This window comes from Pomacea canaliculata, linkage group LG6 (genome assembly GCF_003073045.1).
Source record: "Pomacea canaliculata isolate SZHN2017 linkage group LG6, ASM307304v1, whole genome shotgun sequence".
Classification (NCBI taxonomy): Eukaryota; Metazoa; Mollusca; class Gastropoda; order Architaenioglossa; family Ampullariidae; genus Pomacea; species Pomacea canaliculata.
The window spans coordinates 27,281,268-27,297,439 of NC_037595.1; the positions used below are offsets into that span (position 1 = coordinate 27,281,268).

Genomic DNA, 16,172 nt, shown 5'->3' on the forward strand with positions numbered 1-16,172 from the left:
AGCTGATCTTGGATAGCAATTTTTTGTTGACATCGTCGAAATTCTTGCAGGGCAATAACAAACGATAAAACAATATCGAAAAAAACATAGATAAAAAGTTAATTATCAAATGTACTCGGCAAATTTTTGCACACACATATTTTAAAATATAGGGGGTTCGAATATCTAGTCAACGATTTCTTGCAGGACTTTTATTTATTTTGTTTCGGTACTTATTAGTTTTGTAAATTTTGTGATACCGGAAGTTGTTGCAAGCTTCTAAGGCAAGTGTTTACTTTCGTCTGTAATAAGTAGAGATGGTCTGTCTCATATAACTTGAGTATGCCTGGTGGACGACGCATATTTTCCCGCATTCAGCCAGGGTCATCATTCACATCATCATCGAAAAATGTTGGATCAGCAGGAAGGTGAGCTACAAGAATAAAGTGACAAGAGATGTATGATACTGTAACCCCAATCAGGGTAATTTACTGCAACTCGTGAAAGTGGTATATACCTGAAGTCAATACACATAGGACCAGTAAGACATTTTTAAAGGCACTTGTTTACAGATAATATGTAGTGCTAATAACCGTCATGGATGAGTTGTGTCGCGTTTGATATTTGCTTTTAATGAAATTGATTTTGCAGAAATGTGCATTTTCGGAAAACAACCAACATCTGCATTTTGCATTTTGTTTCAGTCATGGTGGAGACGACAGAGAACCTAATCTTATCCCCTTGGCATCGATGGTTGTGCTACAAAACACGTTGTGCTGCCAGAGATTTCAGGAGATAAAAATCTGTTCTTTGAGGTCACCATGTACATGTTTGGAATGATCATAATGGGGCTACAGTATGTGAACCTGTACAAGACTGTTTGGTGGTTGCCTCACTCCCATGCGAATTATGCACTGGTAATGTTCTGATTGTTCAGCTGATTAAATTTTATAATTATAGCTTTTAATGTTTACTAGTAGCAGCATTATATTTCAGAAAGTTTATCAGAGACAGGGATGTTTATTAGCATTAATCAAAACATCTACACACTATATGGGTGACCATGTTTGGAGTGAAATATTAAGCAGAAAAAACAAATTTTTATTAATCCAAAATTTGTGATATGCTGTTTATTTATGTTCATCCATCTAAAGTAATTTGTTTTTCCTTAATCAGTTTAATGAAAGTACTGTAGTGGTCAAAAGTTCTCAGTACGTAACAGACTTTATTTTTTATTGCAGAATTTTTATTTGATTGATCCATATCTGGTGTCATTTTTAGCAGTTCTGATGAGCCGTCGACTTGTAATTTGTTTTGTACAAGAGGTATGTATTTTAAGCAAGTTTGTAAAGAAGGATCAGACATTGATGATTTTTTAAAATATTGTGTTTCTTTGATACACATTTTTCATTTACTATATACTTACAGAATGCTGTGTGCACATTTTGAGTCATCAAGTTAGTTAAAGTGTGTAGAAATATGAATGAAAATTCATCATCAGACCAGCTTGGTTTATTATTTATGATATGTTCCACGTCTTATAAATTTAGGGGCTGTCCGGTGGCAAAAAAGTAAAGAATTTGTCACCAAGACAGGGAGGATTGTGAGTTGGGGAACTGCATGAATAAAAATGAAGGTCTGAGGAGTGAGGATTTGGCTTGATTGTACAAGATTTTTCTTACAGAGAAGAGTTTTGAGGTCAGATTTTGTAAGCTAAAATAGACACACTTTGAAGAGTAAGTGGCAGAGAATTCAGAATGGTGGAGCACAAGAAGAATTAAAAGAAGCAAGTGTCAAATTTCTCTGATGTGTGAGTAGAGAGCAGCTCAAGAAGACTGAAAAGACAACAGCTGGTAGAGCATCAGTAGCTCAGATAGGTTAGCTGGGGCTAGACTGTGAAGGCAATAGGAGCACAGCATGGCATTCTTTAACTCAATAAAGCTACCTCCCTTTCAGATAAGATGTCTCCATTAGTTACCCCATTTTGACTATTTTTTAAAAATTATACAAAAATAAATGTATGTCAAAAAAATAAAATTTTGAATGATTTTTAATATCACATTTTGCAGAAATGAACTATTTTACCTTTAGGAAGCTATATTTTTTGTTTTTTAAACATATATCAGCATACCCAAAACTGCCTTTCAGATTCATATTTCGGAAGTAGAGCCACATTGAAAACTTGGTATGTACGTAAAAAGTTCCAGATATTAATTCACACAAGTAAAGATTTTTTCATCCTAGTGTGAATACATATCCAAAATCAGGAAAATCACAAGATTCAAAGTAATTCGGCTGATTTTGCTGACTAAACTGACAGAAAGTGGGGAACATCAACCCTCATATTCTGTCGAGTTTTGCTCACTATACCACAAAGGATTTAAATTTGAAAAAGACCAGAGGTGCTGTTGTACAAACCAAGGAAAGTAACTTGTAGAGAAATGATTTAAAATAAGCTATTTTTTGTTCCTGTACTGTTAACTGCTGCAAATTCAAAAAAATAATAAAAGCATTTTACACATGTGCATGATGTCACTTCTTAAACAAGGTGAACCACCAGCTGTAGCTTGCCAGCATGACCACAGTGAGTTAATCAAATCCGAAATCAGCCTGGTAGCCAAATCTATTGGGTGAGGGCTGTTGCATGATTTCTTTTTGCCTACAAAAGACAAAACGAAAAATCAGAGATTATCAAATAAAGAGTTGCAGTAATTCAATGAACTTTTTTTGTCATTCTTGTTCATTTTTTTTCCCCAATCTCACAGGTCCTGGTATGTAAATCAAGCAAGGGTGTAGTTTTCTGGATGCTACAATTGCTGAGGATGATGTTGCTGTTGGTGGTGCTGGCATTACTGATCTACACAGGATACTATGTCGTCATACAACATTCACCACTCTATTCTTTATTCCTCTGTTACCCGTCAGTACCCATAATTAGCTAGAAGGATAAAATATCATTTTTTTAATTCTTGATTTATTTTCATCTTATTCTTGATCACCTGTTTTAAATTTGTAAATTGCTAAGTCTAACCCAGTGGTAAAGTATACTTTTTTGGTCAACAGATAAAGTATTTAAAAATAAAAACTATAAAGTAGGATATAGTGGTTACCAGTAAAAATAAAGCTGAAGAATATTTGTTAATTTCATATGATTATTTCAGTTCAAAGTAATTATTTTCTGACATGTTTATAATTAATTCTTTAAAATATACACTGACTATTACTACTGCAAGTAAGTCAAGATATAATTTTTGTTTTTGTTTCAGTCTGGCTACCTATATCATTTTGTTTGGGTTCTCCGTCAAACCATTATACAAGCGCAATCTAGCATGGCCTCGTCCTGTGGCTTGCACTGAGCGTACAAATACAAAAATTCGCAGCTGCAGTCGTAGTGAAACATCCTCCCTAAATTCAAGCAGTGGTTCCACTTCAGTGGGACCACCCACATCCAGTCCGCCAACAGGCCCATCAGAGAAAGATCCATTACTCTTTCACAGCTGTACTTTAACTCCAGATGTTGTGCGAGAAGAGGTAGAAATTCTGAAGACCGATTTCAATGATCGCATGAAACAAGTTCTGTTCAACTCCATGGTTTGTGCCTACTACATGGCCTTTGTGCCTCTTTGTTTTGCACAGGTATGTGTTGCATCAGTATGGCATCTACATTATTTAAAAATAGGACGTAAGAACTTTTCAGACTCAGAGTTTTCAGTAAAATAACTAATCTTATTTTGAATATAAAACTTGATTGCAAAGATTTCACTCTAACATATTGATATCTCTTGCAGAAGCTGTCTTTATGGTTATATAGAACAAAGTATCAATTTTAGCCATCTTTTTGAGCTCCTTTTTTTAAACCCTGTTTCCTACTGTGTAGTCTCCCATTTTTAGAGACAATACCACCATCTCCAGATTGAACATTGATTAATTCAAGTATGTTTCCTGTACACAAGAGACCTAAGAATGAAAAGTTAAGGCCAGGCACCGGTCGAAAAATTGTTAAAAATTTTTCATTTTGGCCATTTTGAGATTACTTCATACTGTCAAAGTTCATATTTTGTTCTAGTCACTCGCCAAGTTGGTTTTTCATAGAATAATCTAGAAATATGTCTATTTTGTCAATGAAAACATCTACTTCTATCCTATTTACTTTTCCGAGCGCAGAATTAGCGAGAATAGAGAATGTTTGAGACATAGCAACACACCTCGCACGTGGGCAACTGTGTCACATCGTATATCGGTCGAAAGGTCATGAATTGATTTTCAACAAAGGCTGAGTCAAAACCTTAGAAGGCCCAACTATGATACAAGCTCTTCTCTAGACGACACAAAGGGTCGGAAACTTCCTTATATGGACGCATGCGTAACATACTTTGCATATAGCCAATCAGAAATCGCTAATGCCGACCTAGACGGGGTCATAGGGCACACGAACACGCTTCGGCTGTGCTCGGGTATCCCACTATGCATCTGTCGTGGCCTCCGGATGTATAAACAAATGGCGACAGCATGTCAAAACTAGTTCTGGGATATTTTCTTTTCTAAGACATTAACGTTGATATTAAGTGTTCATTGTGCCTGTCAGACGCTCATTTCTTCTCACAATACCACGTGCAAAAAAATAAAAACCACGTGGACATTCTTAGACCGTCGTAGCAGCTAAAAAAAGTAACTTAGTGAGCTGAATTCGGCTGTCGAAATCACCATCAGTCATGTGGTAAGCGAGCTGAAAATAAAGCGAAGTTTTAATTTCTGCTGCAAAGCTCGGTAGTAATCAGGCCTAGATGCGAACATTTACACATTTGAGTGAACTTGCAATGCTAGTTATTTATGTACTTTGTCAGGAATGTAGGGAAACAGAGCTTACATCATTTGCACAGAAAACAAAGGTTGGGTGGGGGCTGGATTGTCTTACTCAAACCAAATGTAACAAACAGAATGTGAAGACAATTATGTATAACATTCCTAACAAACAATGAAAACTGCTATCTAGTCAAGTTTGTAGCCTTTCAGTGTCTAGAGAGCACATCATTGTCATCCCTCTAAAAGGCCAGACAGCTGGTGCTTTTCCCAGAAATCTTTGACAGAAAATAAGATAGCCCCTAGCCACAAAAATCAACCATCTTTAATCCATGTGACTACAGATGTAATTCATCAAATAATCCTAGCATACAGAGGAACAGAACATGAGCAGCTGCTCAAATTATGGTGCAGTCAATGATGTATCTCTAGATTTCATGAATAGGTTATTCTCATTATTCCTATTTGCCCCCACTGGAGCATAGGGCTGCAAGAATTGGTTATACTCCCCTAAAAGCTTTTGAAATAATTTCTTTATTGATGTTCATCCCATCACCCTGCAACTGAAGGCTAAGAAAGATGAGAGTGTTTCCTACTAATGCTGCTACTTCAGTAGATGCTCGCAAAAATTGGAAGCAATATATGTGACATCGCACATCACTAAATGTTAGATAGCAAAAGACCAAAGATGGCAAAAACCATGAAGCTAGTGGACACTGAACTTCCATATAACTAACTAAACCTATAACTGTGTTGCTCAATGTTTGCAAACAGCAATGTTTTTATTACTGTGTACTTCTCTGAAGCCTGGTCAGCATTTGGGTACACAACACAACCATGTTGACTTTTCTAAAAGTGAATAAATAATTAATTTTATTAGTTATGTTAAAGTTATATGTAGTAACACATGAAAGATGGTTATATTTTTCATTCAACAGGTAAATTACATGAAAGGCTTAGATAAAACAAAGCTACTAAGCTTGAACTTTGTGATCTCACTTTTTCCGTTCCTTTGTTTTTGTTACAGTTTGTTTACTTAATATCCCTATAACTTAATATTGACATGTGATACAGGCCTAAAATTTGAATGAAGTTTTCTTTATACATATTAAAGCATTTCAGGGAGAGGTTTTTAAAAAATATTTAGTGGTTTAGTAGTTACTAAGCTTTCACTTTGTTTTACCTCGCCTTTTCAGTTTCTTGTTTTAGTAAGCTTGTTTACTTCAAAAGCTTATAACTTTATATTGACATGTGATACAGACCTAAAATTTGGTTGAAATTTTCTTTATTCATATTTAAACATTTCTATGAGAACTTTTTTAAAAAATATTGAGTAGTTTAGTAGTTACTAAGCTTTCAATTTTTCTGTCCTCGTTTTCTCAGTTTCTTGTTTTGGTTAGAGACTGTTTACTTCAAAAGCTTACTCCTTCTTTTTGACAAGAGATATAGATCTGCAATTTGGTTGAGCTTTTATTCATATAAATGTAAACATTTGTAGGAGAGCTTTTCAAGAAATATTTAGTATTTTGGTAGTTATACCGTTTTAAATCAAAATTTCTTAAAATTTAACACAGTGTTTTACAAAAATTCATAAAAAAAAACTAAGCCGATTTTGCAAAATCCCCCTCCTACGTTGTAGATCTTACTTTTAGTAACTATTTCAAACATTTTGAGTCTACTCACAAAATGACGAAGTTATAAGCTTTTTAAAGTTTGTTGGGCGCCATTTTGGATTGTTTCCATGGCAACCGATAGCGCGACGAGTTCACTAAAACCATTTTTTGAAACTTCATTCAAGGGCTAAATAGCTGATATAAAAAAATCCGCGCTATCCCGTGAAACAAAAAAAATTTTTTTCGACCGGTGCCTGGCCTTAACTGGTGAGAATTTAAATCTGTAGAAATCTTGTCGTGAACCTTCCAGTCCATTTGATTTGAATATGTGATAAGCAGATCTAGTTTTGGTGGTGCATACATTTTTTTATCTCATATGGTATAGTAGTTTGTAAGGGGTAGTTGTCAAAAATGTTTGCTAATTTTTTTGGGTAGGGCAATCTTTCATGTGTCTCTCACCCTTTCACAGTTTTTATTGATACCTTCTTGAAATGAGATGATGTGAGGTTGTGGTGTTTAACAAATGTTTCTGGACTGTTGATCTGAGAGTGTAGATAATTCAGTCTGGTTTTGGATACTTAAAATGCTAGGTGACTAACAAATATTGTGTGGCAATAGTGTATTTTGACTCATGTAGTCTTTGTTGTCTCTCCCTCCCCACCTTACCTCACTTCCTTGCTTCTTTTCTGTCTTTTTTTCTCTTCTTCCCCCTCCTCCCTCCCACACCCTATTAACTCCCATTCCGTTCCTACTCATCCTACGTCCTTCTCATCCCAGTCTCATTTCATCATTTTTTTTTTTCATTTTTGCTTTCATTCTGCTTATCTGTCTTTTCACTTGTCTTTTTCAAACCAATTTTGCTATAACATCCAGATATAATTTATCTTAGTTATATTCCCCAAGCAGAGCATAAGCTCCAGCAAAGATGGCTTTCACTCTAGAGCTAGATTTAAATCTTGCCAACATGTGGATTCAGATAAGTAGGGTTTGGAAGCCTGCTTTATTTTCCTTGCCATTCCTTGGATGTTATTTATTTATCCAAGATGTGATTAGAAGACTGCTTTTTTTCAGTTGAAGATTTACTCTAAAGTATCTCATGATAGAAGGAACAACCTATTAAATAAATCTGATCATTGCTTATTAAATTATTATTTTTATTAAAGTTAAAGGTTGTGATGAGGACATAGAGGGACAAAGTGAGATTAAGGTTTTTTGTATTGGATTTTTGCCGGGGTGGTTGGTGGGGAATGGAGGTCACTTCTACCCACAATTCATGCATGCTTTTAGAAAGCTAACCTGGATTTCAAGATTTTCAAGTGAGCAATCACCTAAAGCATTTGTTGTTATCACCAGATTATGTTATGACTATCTTATTATTTTATGATTTAGATGATAAAGTTCTATGTGTGCTTACAGGATTTTGCACAACCCTAAAAAACATGCATGTTGTGGGAATTTAGTACGTCTGTAGCCTTTCCACATTTTTGTTTGTAATCCATGTCCAGCCTTAGATATATTTCTGCACTTTTCAGCATACAATCTTCTACCAGTCGCAGTTATTTCAGGTACAGATGACTTGTGTCCAGTCACATGCTAATTTATATTTGCGTTGTATAAAACGTAAAGTTCACTTTGAGTTGGTTGTCGTTATGATTTACCTCTTGCCATCTGTCACTGCAACTGGAGCAGAATGTTCAGAATCATTGCGATGCATGCTGGGTGAGTCTGAAACTCTGACTTTTAGTTGTTGTTGTTGTTGTTGTCGTCAGTATTTGAGAGAACTAGTGCAAGCATTTGGCTTGCTGATTTCTTTGGTTTGTTCACCTCTCCTGCTGTCTTCTAAAATGTCTACTTCGGATTTTTGAAAAGTGTCTGTCATATGCAGCCAGAATGCTCCTTTTAAGAGGGTTTTTTTCTTTCCCTCAGCATTGAAGGAAGTCATCTTATTTATAATCATTTATTTTTTTCTCTTGTTGCTGGATGTTAGTGCATGTGTGAGAGAGAGAGAGAGAGTGCTATGGAGTGGCAGAAACCAGGCATTGAAAGTGTGTATGCATGTTGGCATGCTACTCTGTGTGCATGTGTTCACGGCAGTGTTTCATTTCTGCACATTGTTCTCTCCGTCACCGTTTGACATTGTTTCTTCTGTATGGAAGGTCATGACATGAAGTGGGTTTTTTTCTGAAATGAAAGAAAAATAATGGCTTTGCATGCACAGTCAAACTTTGCACTGATGCTTTTTTCTTTTTCTGTGACTGAAGTTTTTGTAAATTTGGCTTTTAAATTTATGCTTGTTTCTACAACATGAAGATGACCTGTTTCAGCAGTTTGAAAGTGTTTTTTTCTATTATTGTGTGTTTAGGTTAATACATATATAGCTTTAGAACATAGTTTCTTTCTGTCTGTGATTTTCTCTGCCATTACCTGCCAGTCCTTGTTCTCTCCTCACTCTTCCTATGTTAGCTTGCCTTTACCTGTGTCTTCAGTAGTAAATAGGTAATTGTCTTTTATTAATGAAGGGTATGATTTGAGTATATCAGTGTGATACTTTGTGAGCTTATCCCTGTTACTGTATATTTGTATAGAGTTTTCATATCTTTATATGCACTCTATTTTATGATGACTAAAATTTTAGTTTATCAAGGTAGTTTACAAAAATCTTTAATGTCAGACACCTTATTTTTTTATATTTATTACTAAACTTTCCAAAAAGTAAATTTTCTATCTGGACAAAAAGTTCATTTCATTTACACAATTTAGCTTTTCAAGAATGTTCACCCACTCTTCATAACTGGACATATATGCACCTACATTTGACCAAGTTTGACGAGCATTTTATATAACAATTACTTTGACATACCTTGGTTCCAATGTTGATCCATATTTTCCTGTTTAAGAAGGGCTTTAAGCTGTGGTTCAATAAAGCAAAAATTATAAGAATGTGACAGAGAAAATCATCCATTTGATTGGAACCAGAGAAATTGAAATGTAATTTATTTTATGTTATAAAGTAATGTCTCATTAATCATCACCCAGAAGTATGACGACAGTTAAATCTAATTTAGCTAATGAGAGAATGCCTAAGAAAAGTAACACAATAATTGTTATCATTAGCAGGCAGTAGTATGGACAGAAAATATTTTAACGATCAGAATGGAGTATTTTGCTTTTTAAGTCGAGGATATTACAGTTAAACATCCATAGCTTCTTGAAAGGAAGGAAATTTGGAAGGAGTTAAAAAGATGAAGTATTAGACATTGTTTCTCTCAGATGCTTGATAGCATTGATGAAAATTTTAATTTGAAGTCTGGATGTTTTTATTTTTTGTGGGTTTTTTTTTTATTTTCTATGTGAACAATAATTTTGCAGGCTAAAATAGTAAAAGTCTCATGCATGTTTTTCTTGCCTTCATGTGACTATTCCTTTCATTGTTAATGAAATGTCTCTTCAAAAAATATTCCAGCTAAAGAAGACACTTTTTGCATATATATATAAAATTGCAAAGGGTGTTCCAACAATGCTTGCTTTGAAAGGTAGTTACCAGCTGGAAGTTGTCCCCTTTCCATTTTATCAAAATGCCTAGCATTAAGCATTTTTCATCTACATTTGTAAGAGCTTATCGCTTCCTGTCCTTATTCCTCTAAATAATTTTCCGGTCACATTACATTGTTAACGGTGTCAGGATGTACTTCTGGAGTGTTGTCTGTGTTGAGATCAACTAAATCACATTAACTAGACTTTATTTTCAGAGTTCTTAGAGGCAGAATCAAAGAATTAAAGACCTACCATGCTATATTTCCCCCAGATTTTTGGAATGAGCTCTACACATGGTATTTCAAATTTGAGTACATGTACTCAGCCTATTTCTGCCCTTGAGATATAAAGCCTAAAGACATCACCTTGTGTCAGTCAAAACTGATGTCACAAATATACATAGACTTACATAATCAAGTCTACAGCCAGTGGGAGAGCTGGTGGCATGTCTGACATTTTCAAAGAATTTTGTGAAATCTTGAGTGCTTGTTTTTGTGCTTGTATTGTAAGGAATTGGGGGAGAAAGGGGGTATGTTGTTATTACTGATTTGGGAAACATCTATATTGGTTCACCCCAGTCATTTTATGGGAAAATGAAAATTGGAAGACCTTTGAACACATAAGAGAAAATACAAATTTCTCTGGCTTGTAAATAGAAGATTAATGCATTTTTGAACGACCTGAAGGCCCATTGTCTAATTTTTTTTTTTATATTCCAGAACACTCTGTACTATGACACCTGGTGGGTCGGGCAACATGTATGTCTAACCTGGCTGAGCGCCTTTTTGATGTTAGTCACTCATTTCCTGTCGCCAAAGTACTTGGATCTTTTGCACCGTAGTGCAGTCCATTTAGGGAGGTGGCAGAGAGTTGAGGGCAGACATGTTCACGTTCCTTACAGCGCGTAAGTGGGTTTTTTCCCCCTTTAAAGTTACATAATAGTCACTCGTCACTAGTTTTAGAGAGAGACACTATTATGTCCAATTGTTATGTGTGGGACTCAGAGTACCTTGGTTTTTACTTTGTTTTTACATACATTTGTTAACCAGTTTTCTTTGTCATCTTAATGATCGGATATTGGATTTTAATCCTGTAACAGCTGAAACATACTTGTCTGGTTATATGTTTGTTTATTTCACCTTCTTTATATGGTTCTGGAAGTGTTGTGGACTTAGTTACTACATTTATCTGCAGGCTTTCTGACTTGCTAAACCTGAATAATATTGGAATAAGTGTAATATTAAGTCATGTTGTAGATGTAGAGTGTATTCTATTAAAACATAAAATGTTACAAAATATACACGAAATCATGGTGGAAAGTAGTTGCTTTTGCAAGAGTCAATGATGTCATGTTTAGTGTTCAGAAAATATGTGATTATAGCAAAACAAAAGTGGTGAAGATATTGCATTTGTCATTAGTCACAGAATGTGTGTTCATTTGTGTGTTCTCATACAGCTTATCTTTTGGTTGTACTAACAGCATAATTAACATTTTGTTTTTTAATTTTGTGACTGTATAGCTGGTCTGAGCTGCAGGTGTGGCCCCAGGGAGCATTGGTGAAACATGTTCGTGGACTCTTCAAGGCTGATGGTATCAATGTCACAGCCGAGCCTGGCAACAGCATGCATGCTCGTTTCTATGTAAGTGATATAGACTTGGAGCAAACACATGATGTGCATGGCATAAAAATAATATCCACTTTGATCTCTTTTTAAAAGATGTCGATGCAAAATGTGATATTACCCTCTGATCGCCATCAGGTGATGTTTCTGTAGTTTTGACACTCCTATGTCATGATAATGTCATGCCTTTCTAAATGATATAAGCTTATTGTGGGGAAGTCAGTTTCCATTCTTATCTTTTAATGACTGGGGTGGACAACATAGAATACTTATGGTGTGTTTGTGTTTAAGTATGTATAATGTATTCTGTAGGCTTAAGTATATATGTTGGTCTGCACCATGTTAAAGCACATCGTAGAGTGGAGAGGAATGACTTTGTCACCTTTTTTATTATCAGTTAATGGTTAAAACACATGCTGAACAATGTGAGATGAACAGTGTGAAAACTTGGCACTTCTTGTTTTTCCCTTTCTTCCCCACTCTTTGTTACTTTACCTGCTGTTTGAGGTGACAAAAAGCCTTTTCTGTATTTTAGGTGCTGTTTCACCACCTGAAATGTATTCTTTGCCCTTTGACTGTTTAGATGCTGTTCAACCAACCTATGCGTGTCATGACGTGGCTGCTGGTGTTGGCCTGGATGTTGGTGCTGTATCAGTTGTTGCGGCTCATTCAATGCAGCGAGTGGAGCCATGTGCTGTGCATGGCTTTGGCTCTTTTCTGCAATTTCTATACAGTCTTCAAGCTCATGCGCAACTGGTTCATTATGAGTAAAACATACCGTGATCACGATCCTGGGGCCAGCTCCCAATGACACAGAAAGAACAATGTTCCTGGAAAATAAAGTATTTTAACTCATTTGTGACATCACATAAAGGAAATGTCAAGGTATGGAACTTTAAAAAAAAATGTATCCTGCGTCTGAAAGCAGCATTTCTTTTCATAGAACACTAGTTAGTGCACAGGTCAACAATTCTTGAAATAACTATATCAAGCTTTTGGCAGCAAGAGCTTAGGACTTAGGCTGAAAGACAGGCTATAGACTGGTAATGAATGGCAAAATTGTAAGCGATCCCTGGTAAAATAGAAATACAAAAATTATCTCATGGATAAACTCCTTTCTGCCGTCTGTTACTCTTAACACTTTGTTGTAATTCTGTTCAGATCTGACAGGTGGAGACAAAGGTTTAAGAAAGTGGACTCTTCTGTCTTCTATTCTTTGGGGTTGTTGTTTTTTTAATACAACTGGTTCTACTTCATGGGATGTTACAAATGAAAATAATTAGAGATAGAGCATATACTGAAGATCCTCTAGTCTTCTTGATCATATTATGGTCATTCAAATCTGTATATGTGTCATCATCGCATGCTGCATTCGTCTTGTCGTCTCTGCCTATAGATGCCATAGGGAGGGTGAAACACCCACTCTCCTATACCCACACCCCTAGGGTAAAACCCAAAAAAACTGCTTTACACTTAAATTTTCTGGTGTTTTTGAACACTTAAAGTTGCATCATACACTGCATGCAGGCCATGTTTGATTCTTAGCAGAAGGTTTATATATGAGAAATGTTCTTAAATTTTTACTTCCATCAGTTACTGTTAATTTAATTATGTGGTGCTTCATTTATTTTAATTATGAATGTTTTCAAGAAGAGGGTTGGATGGGGGTATGTTTGTATTTTGCTTTCAACTTCCTTAGGCACACTTTGATTTGAAGGTGGTTTCAACCCAAATAAAATTGGGAGTGTTAGGAAATAGAATATGTTGCTAATAATGTTATCATTTTCTCTTTCTGTTTTTGAACCCACAAGAATTATTTAAAAATAACCATTTCATACATAAAAGCATTCATCCACCCACTTAACCTTATCATAATTCTTTCAAATTTCATCAAAAATGTTTTGTTGGCCAAAAAATGGTAACATTGGAATCTCATTCCTTTACCATCTGCCATTCAATGCTTACTGTACCAGCTATATGTTTACAGCAGGAATCATCATTGAATTATTTTGGCATATTTTTTAAGTAGCACAGAAAAACCTGCAGATTTTGTTTTGACTGTCTTTGTGCTGTCTCAAAACTGTTATAAAAAATTGCACAGGAAAAATTTAGCGTTCTACTAACAGTTATTGACTCTGATTTTGAACAAGAGCATTTTAAAATTCACATGTTGACAACAGCATTGTTGACAATGAAAACATCATTTAAAGTGACAGGCACCATCAGAGAAACGCAATAAGGTCACAAAATGTGCAGGAAATCACAGACTGTGCCCAGTGGAAAATATATTCAGTTACAAGAGTGAAGGATGTCATGTTTATGAATGTTTAAGAAATTAATGTGTAATTACAATGAACAAGAATGATTTGCATTTGTCACTGGTCTGAGAATGCGTGTTCATGTGTGTTTTCGTCTTGCATAGCTTCTTGTGATCAGATCCTCAGAGTTTTAAGGGGGCTGGGGGTGGGGCGCAAGGGTGGTTATAGAGAATGGGTAAAAAAATAGAAAATGATGAGAACATTTTGTCAACGTTCGCGCCTTGGTGAAGAAAACCTGTTCCCGAGTTTCGTTTTTCTTCATATGCTGACAGATATGTCAGATGTTGCTAGATGTTTGAGGTGCTAGTACCAATCATAATACTTTCATCAGGAGGTGTGCGTGTAATTATTTGTCTACTCACCAGCGGAGCAGATCAGTGGTGTAGGGGAGGTGGGAATAAAAATTGTGATGATGCCAGCCGCCACATGACTCACTCGATTGCTTTCCTACATCCACCCAATCTCCCACTTTCCCCACTGTCAGTTTCTATCAAAGGGTACCTTCTCGAATTATGATGCTGTTCAAATTAGATCTTCATTGTGGTGATGTATCGCAATGTGGTCAGCATATGGGCATGTGACTGTAAAGCAACATCAACAATTATTAGAAGCTAATGTCTGAGATGGTTATGACAGAACAGATCTTGCACCAGGAAGGGTCACAGTAGCACCCAGCCTATTAACACTTTCATCTACCACAAATTTCGCAGTTCAATTAAAACACCGTTTAACAAAACCCTAGGCGAACTAAAGCTAATTTCTACTTAAGAAGACCGGGTAAGGTACAGCAGACAGCTGCTGGCCAACAGTCCAGCTAAGCTGTGAAGAATTAGATGTCGAGAGTGTTCAGAGTGAATATGAAGTTTCCTGACTTATATGACAGCGAAGACAAGCGGCAGACAAGCTGCTTGATAAAAACGAATGGACCGGAACACAAAGAAACTGCTGTTCTTTGAAAACAAGATTTAAAACAAGGAACAAAAGAAAATGTTTTACTGCACATTTTCTGCCCCTCTTTATCTTCCTCTTGCATTTTTTTTTTTTTTTTTGGGGGGGGGGGGGGTAATTTAAACTGTGAATGGTAATCTTTGTCATCCATACCGATCTATGTAATCCATGCCATTGAGTTACTTGTGAAGCGCAGTGCAATGTGGGCTCATACTAGATACCTATATATATACTAAAATTATAAAAGGACTAGTTGAGCTGCCTGCTAGTAAGCGTGTGTCTCTAAACTTCTAAAGATTGAAGGTACGGGGTGCAGATCTTGTTTCGATGTCCAATATTTTTTTCTGGATGGTACCTGCTTACGGCGTCCTCCAGCTCCACCCTCACCCCTTTCACCAACCCTTCTCACTCTAACGCGAGCTCGGCACATACAAAGGCCTTGAAAACTGTAGGTACCGATCACAACCATTCCACCCGTCAACTCGTACAGACGTATGTATACTCACCAGCCAACCAGTTCGCCCAACCATTCATTCACCAGCCAGTCAACCCGAGATCGCGATTCCAAGATCGGCCAACAGAGATAGCTTGCATTTTGAGACAGGCAAGTGTTCTCAGGGTGGAACTTGAAAAAATAATACAATAAAATCAGCGAAAGGTCAACTCGGTTCTTTCGGGCGAGTGCGAAAAGCTTCAGTTACATTGTTAACACGTAAAACTGTAGACACTTGCTTGTCCATTTGAACACATGTATATATATGTATAAAATATTGCTAATGAAAACACTTGACGGGTCACAAATAATGCAGAAGTCACTCCATCGTCCCATCAAGCGATATGCTAACTATTCAAGGCAGAATAAAGGAGTCTTTCTCTCTCTCTCTTTTTTGGATATCTTTTTGCGACTTTATTGTTACAGGTAAATTTAATTTTTTTATTGTCATGGACTAGAACCTTCTTCACTAGTTACTAGTAGACGTAATCTCATCTCATATTCCACTTTCACCTTCATACTTGCTCAAAAGGTTTCTTACCAATCATATGCTGATGACAAGCAACTTTCTGTCCATCACACCGGCTGTTTCACTCCGCTACTAGCATCATAGAAGTCTGTATTAGCGATGTCACGGACTGGGTGGTAACGAACAAACTTAAAGTCAATGATGATAAAACGGAAGCCCTCCTATGGTCGAGAAAAAGAAATGTTCACTTGTTTGTCCACCCAATCACTTCAAGGTGGGCGAACCCAACATCACCTTTGCGTCCTCCGTCAGGAATCTGGGATTCATTGTCACTGCAGACATGACTCTTGCTTAATAGGTTGTCTGTCAGTCTGTCTATTATGATAGACAAGTTA

The 16,172-nt window shown here is 36.2% G+C and overlaps 1 protein-coding gene across 1 annotated transcript; it reads left to right on the forward strand.

Moving 5' to 3' along the window:
• The first annotated feature begins 234 nt into the window (after window positions 1–234).
• LOC112567150 (transmembrane protein 39A-A-like) lies at window positions 235–13,916 on the forward strand. Its single transcript, XM_025243716.1, is given in 10 exon segments — window positions 235–407; window positions 684–739; window positions 742–896; window positions 1,221–1,304; window positions 2,745–2,899; window positions 3,246–3,615; window positions 7,925–7,957; window positions 10,646–10,830; window positions 11,447–11,567; window positions 12,133–13,916. Coding segments are annotated over 10 exon segments (1,473 nt in total). The 5' UTR covers window positions 235–321; the 3' UTR covers window positions 12,361–13,916.
• The last annotated feature ends 2,256 nt before the right edge of the window (window positions 13,917–16,172 follow it).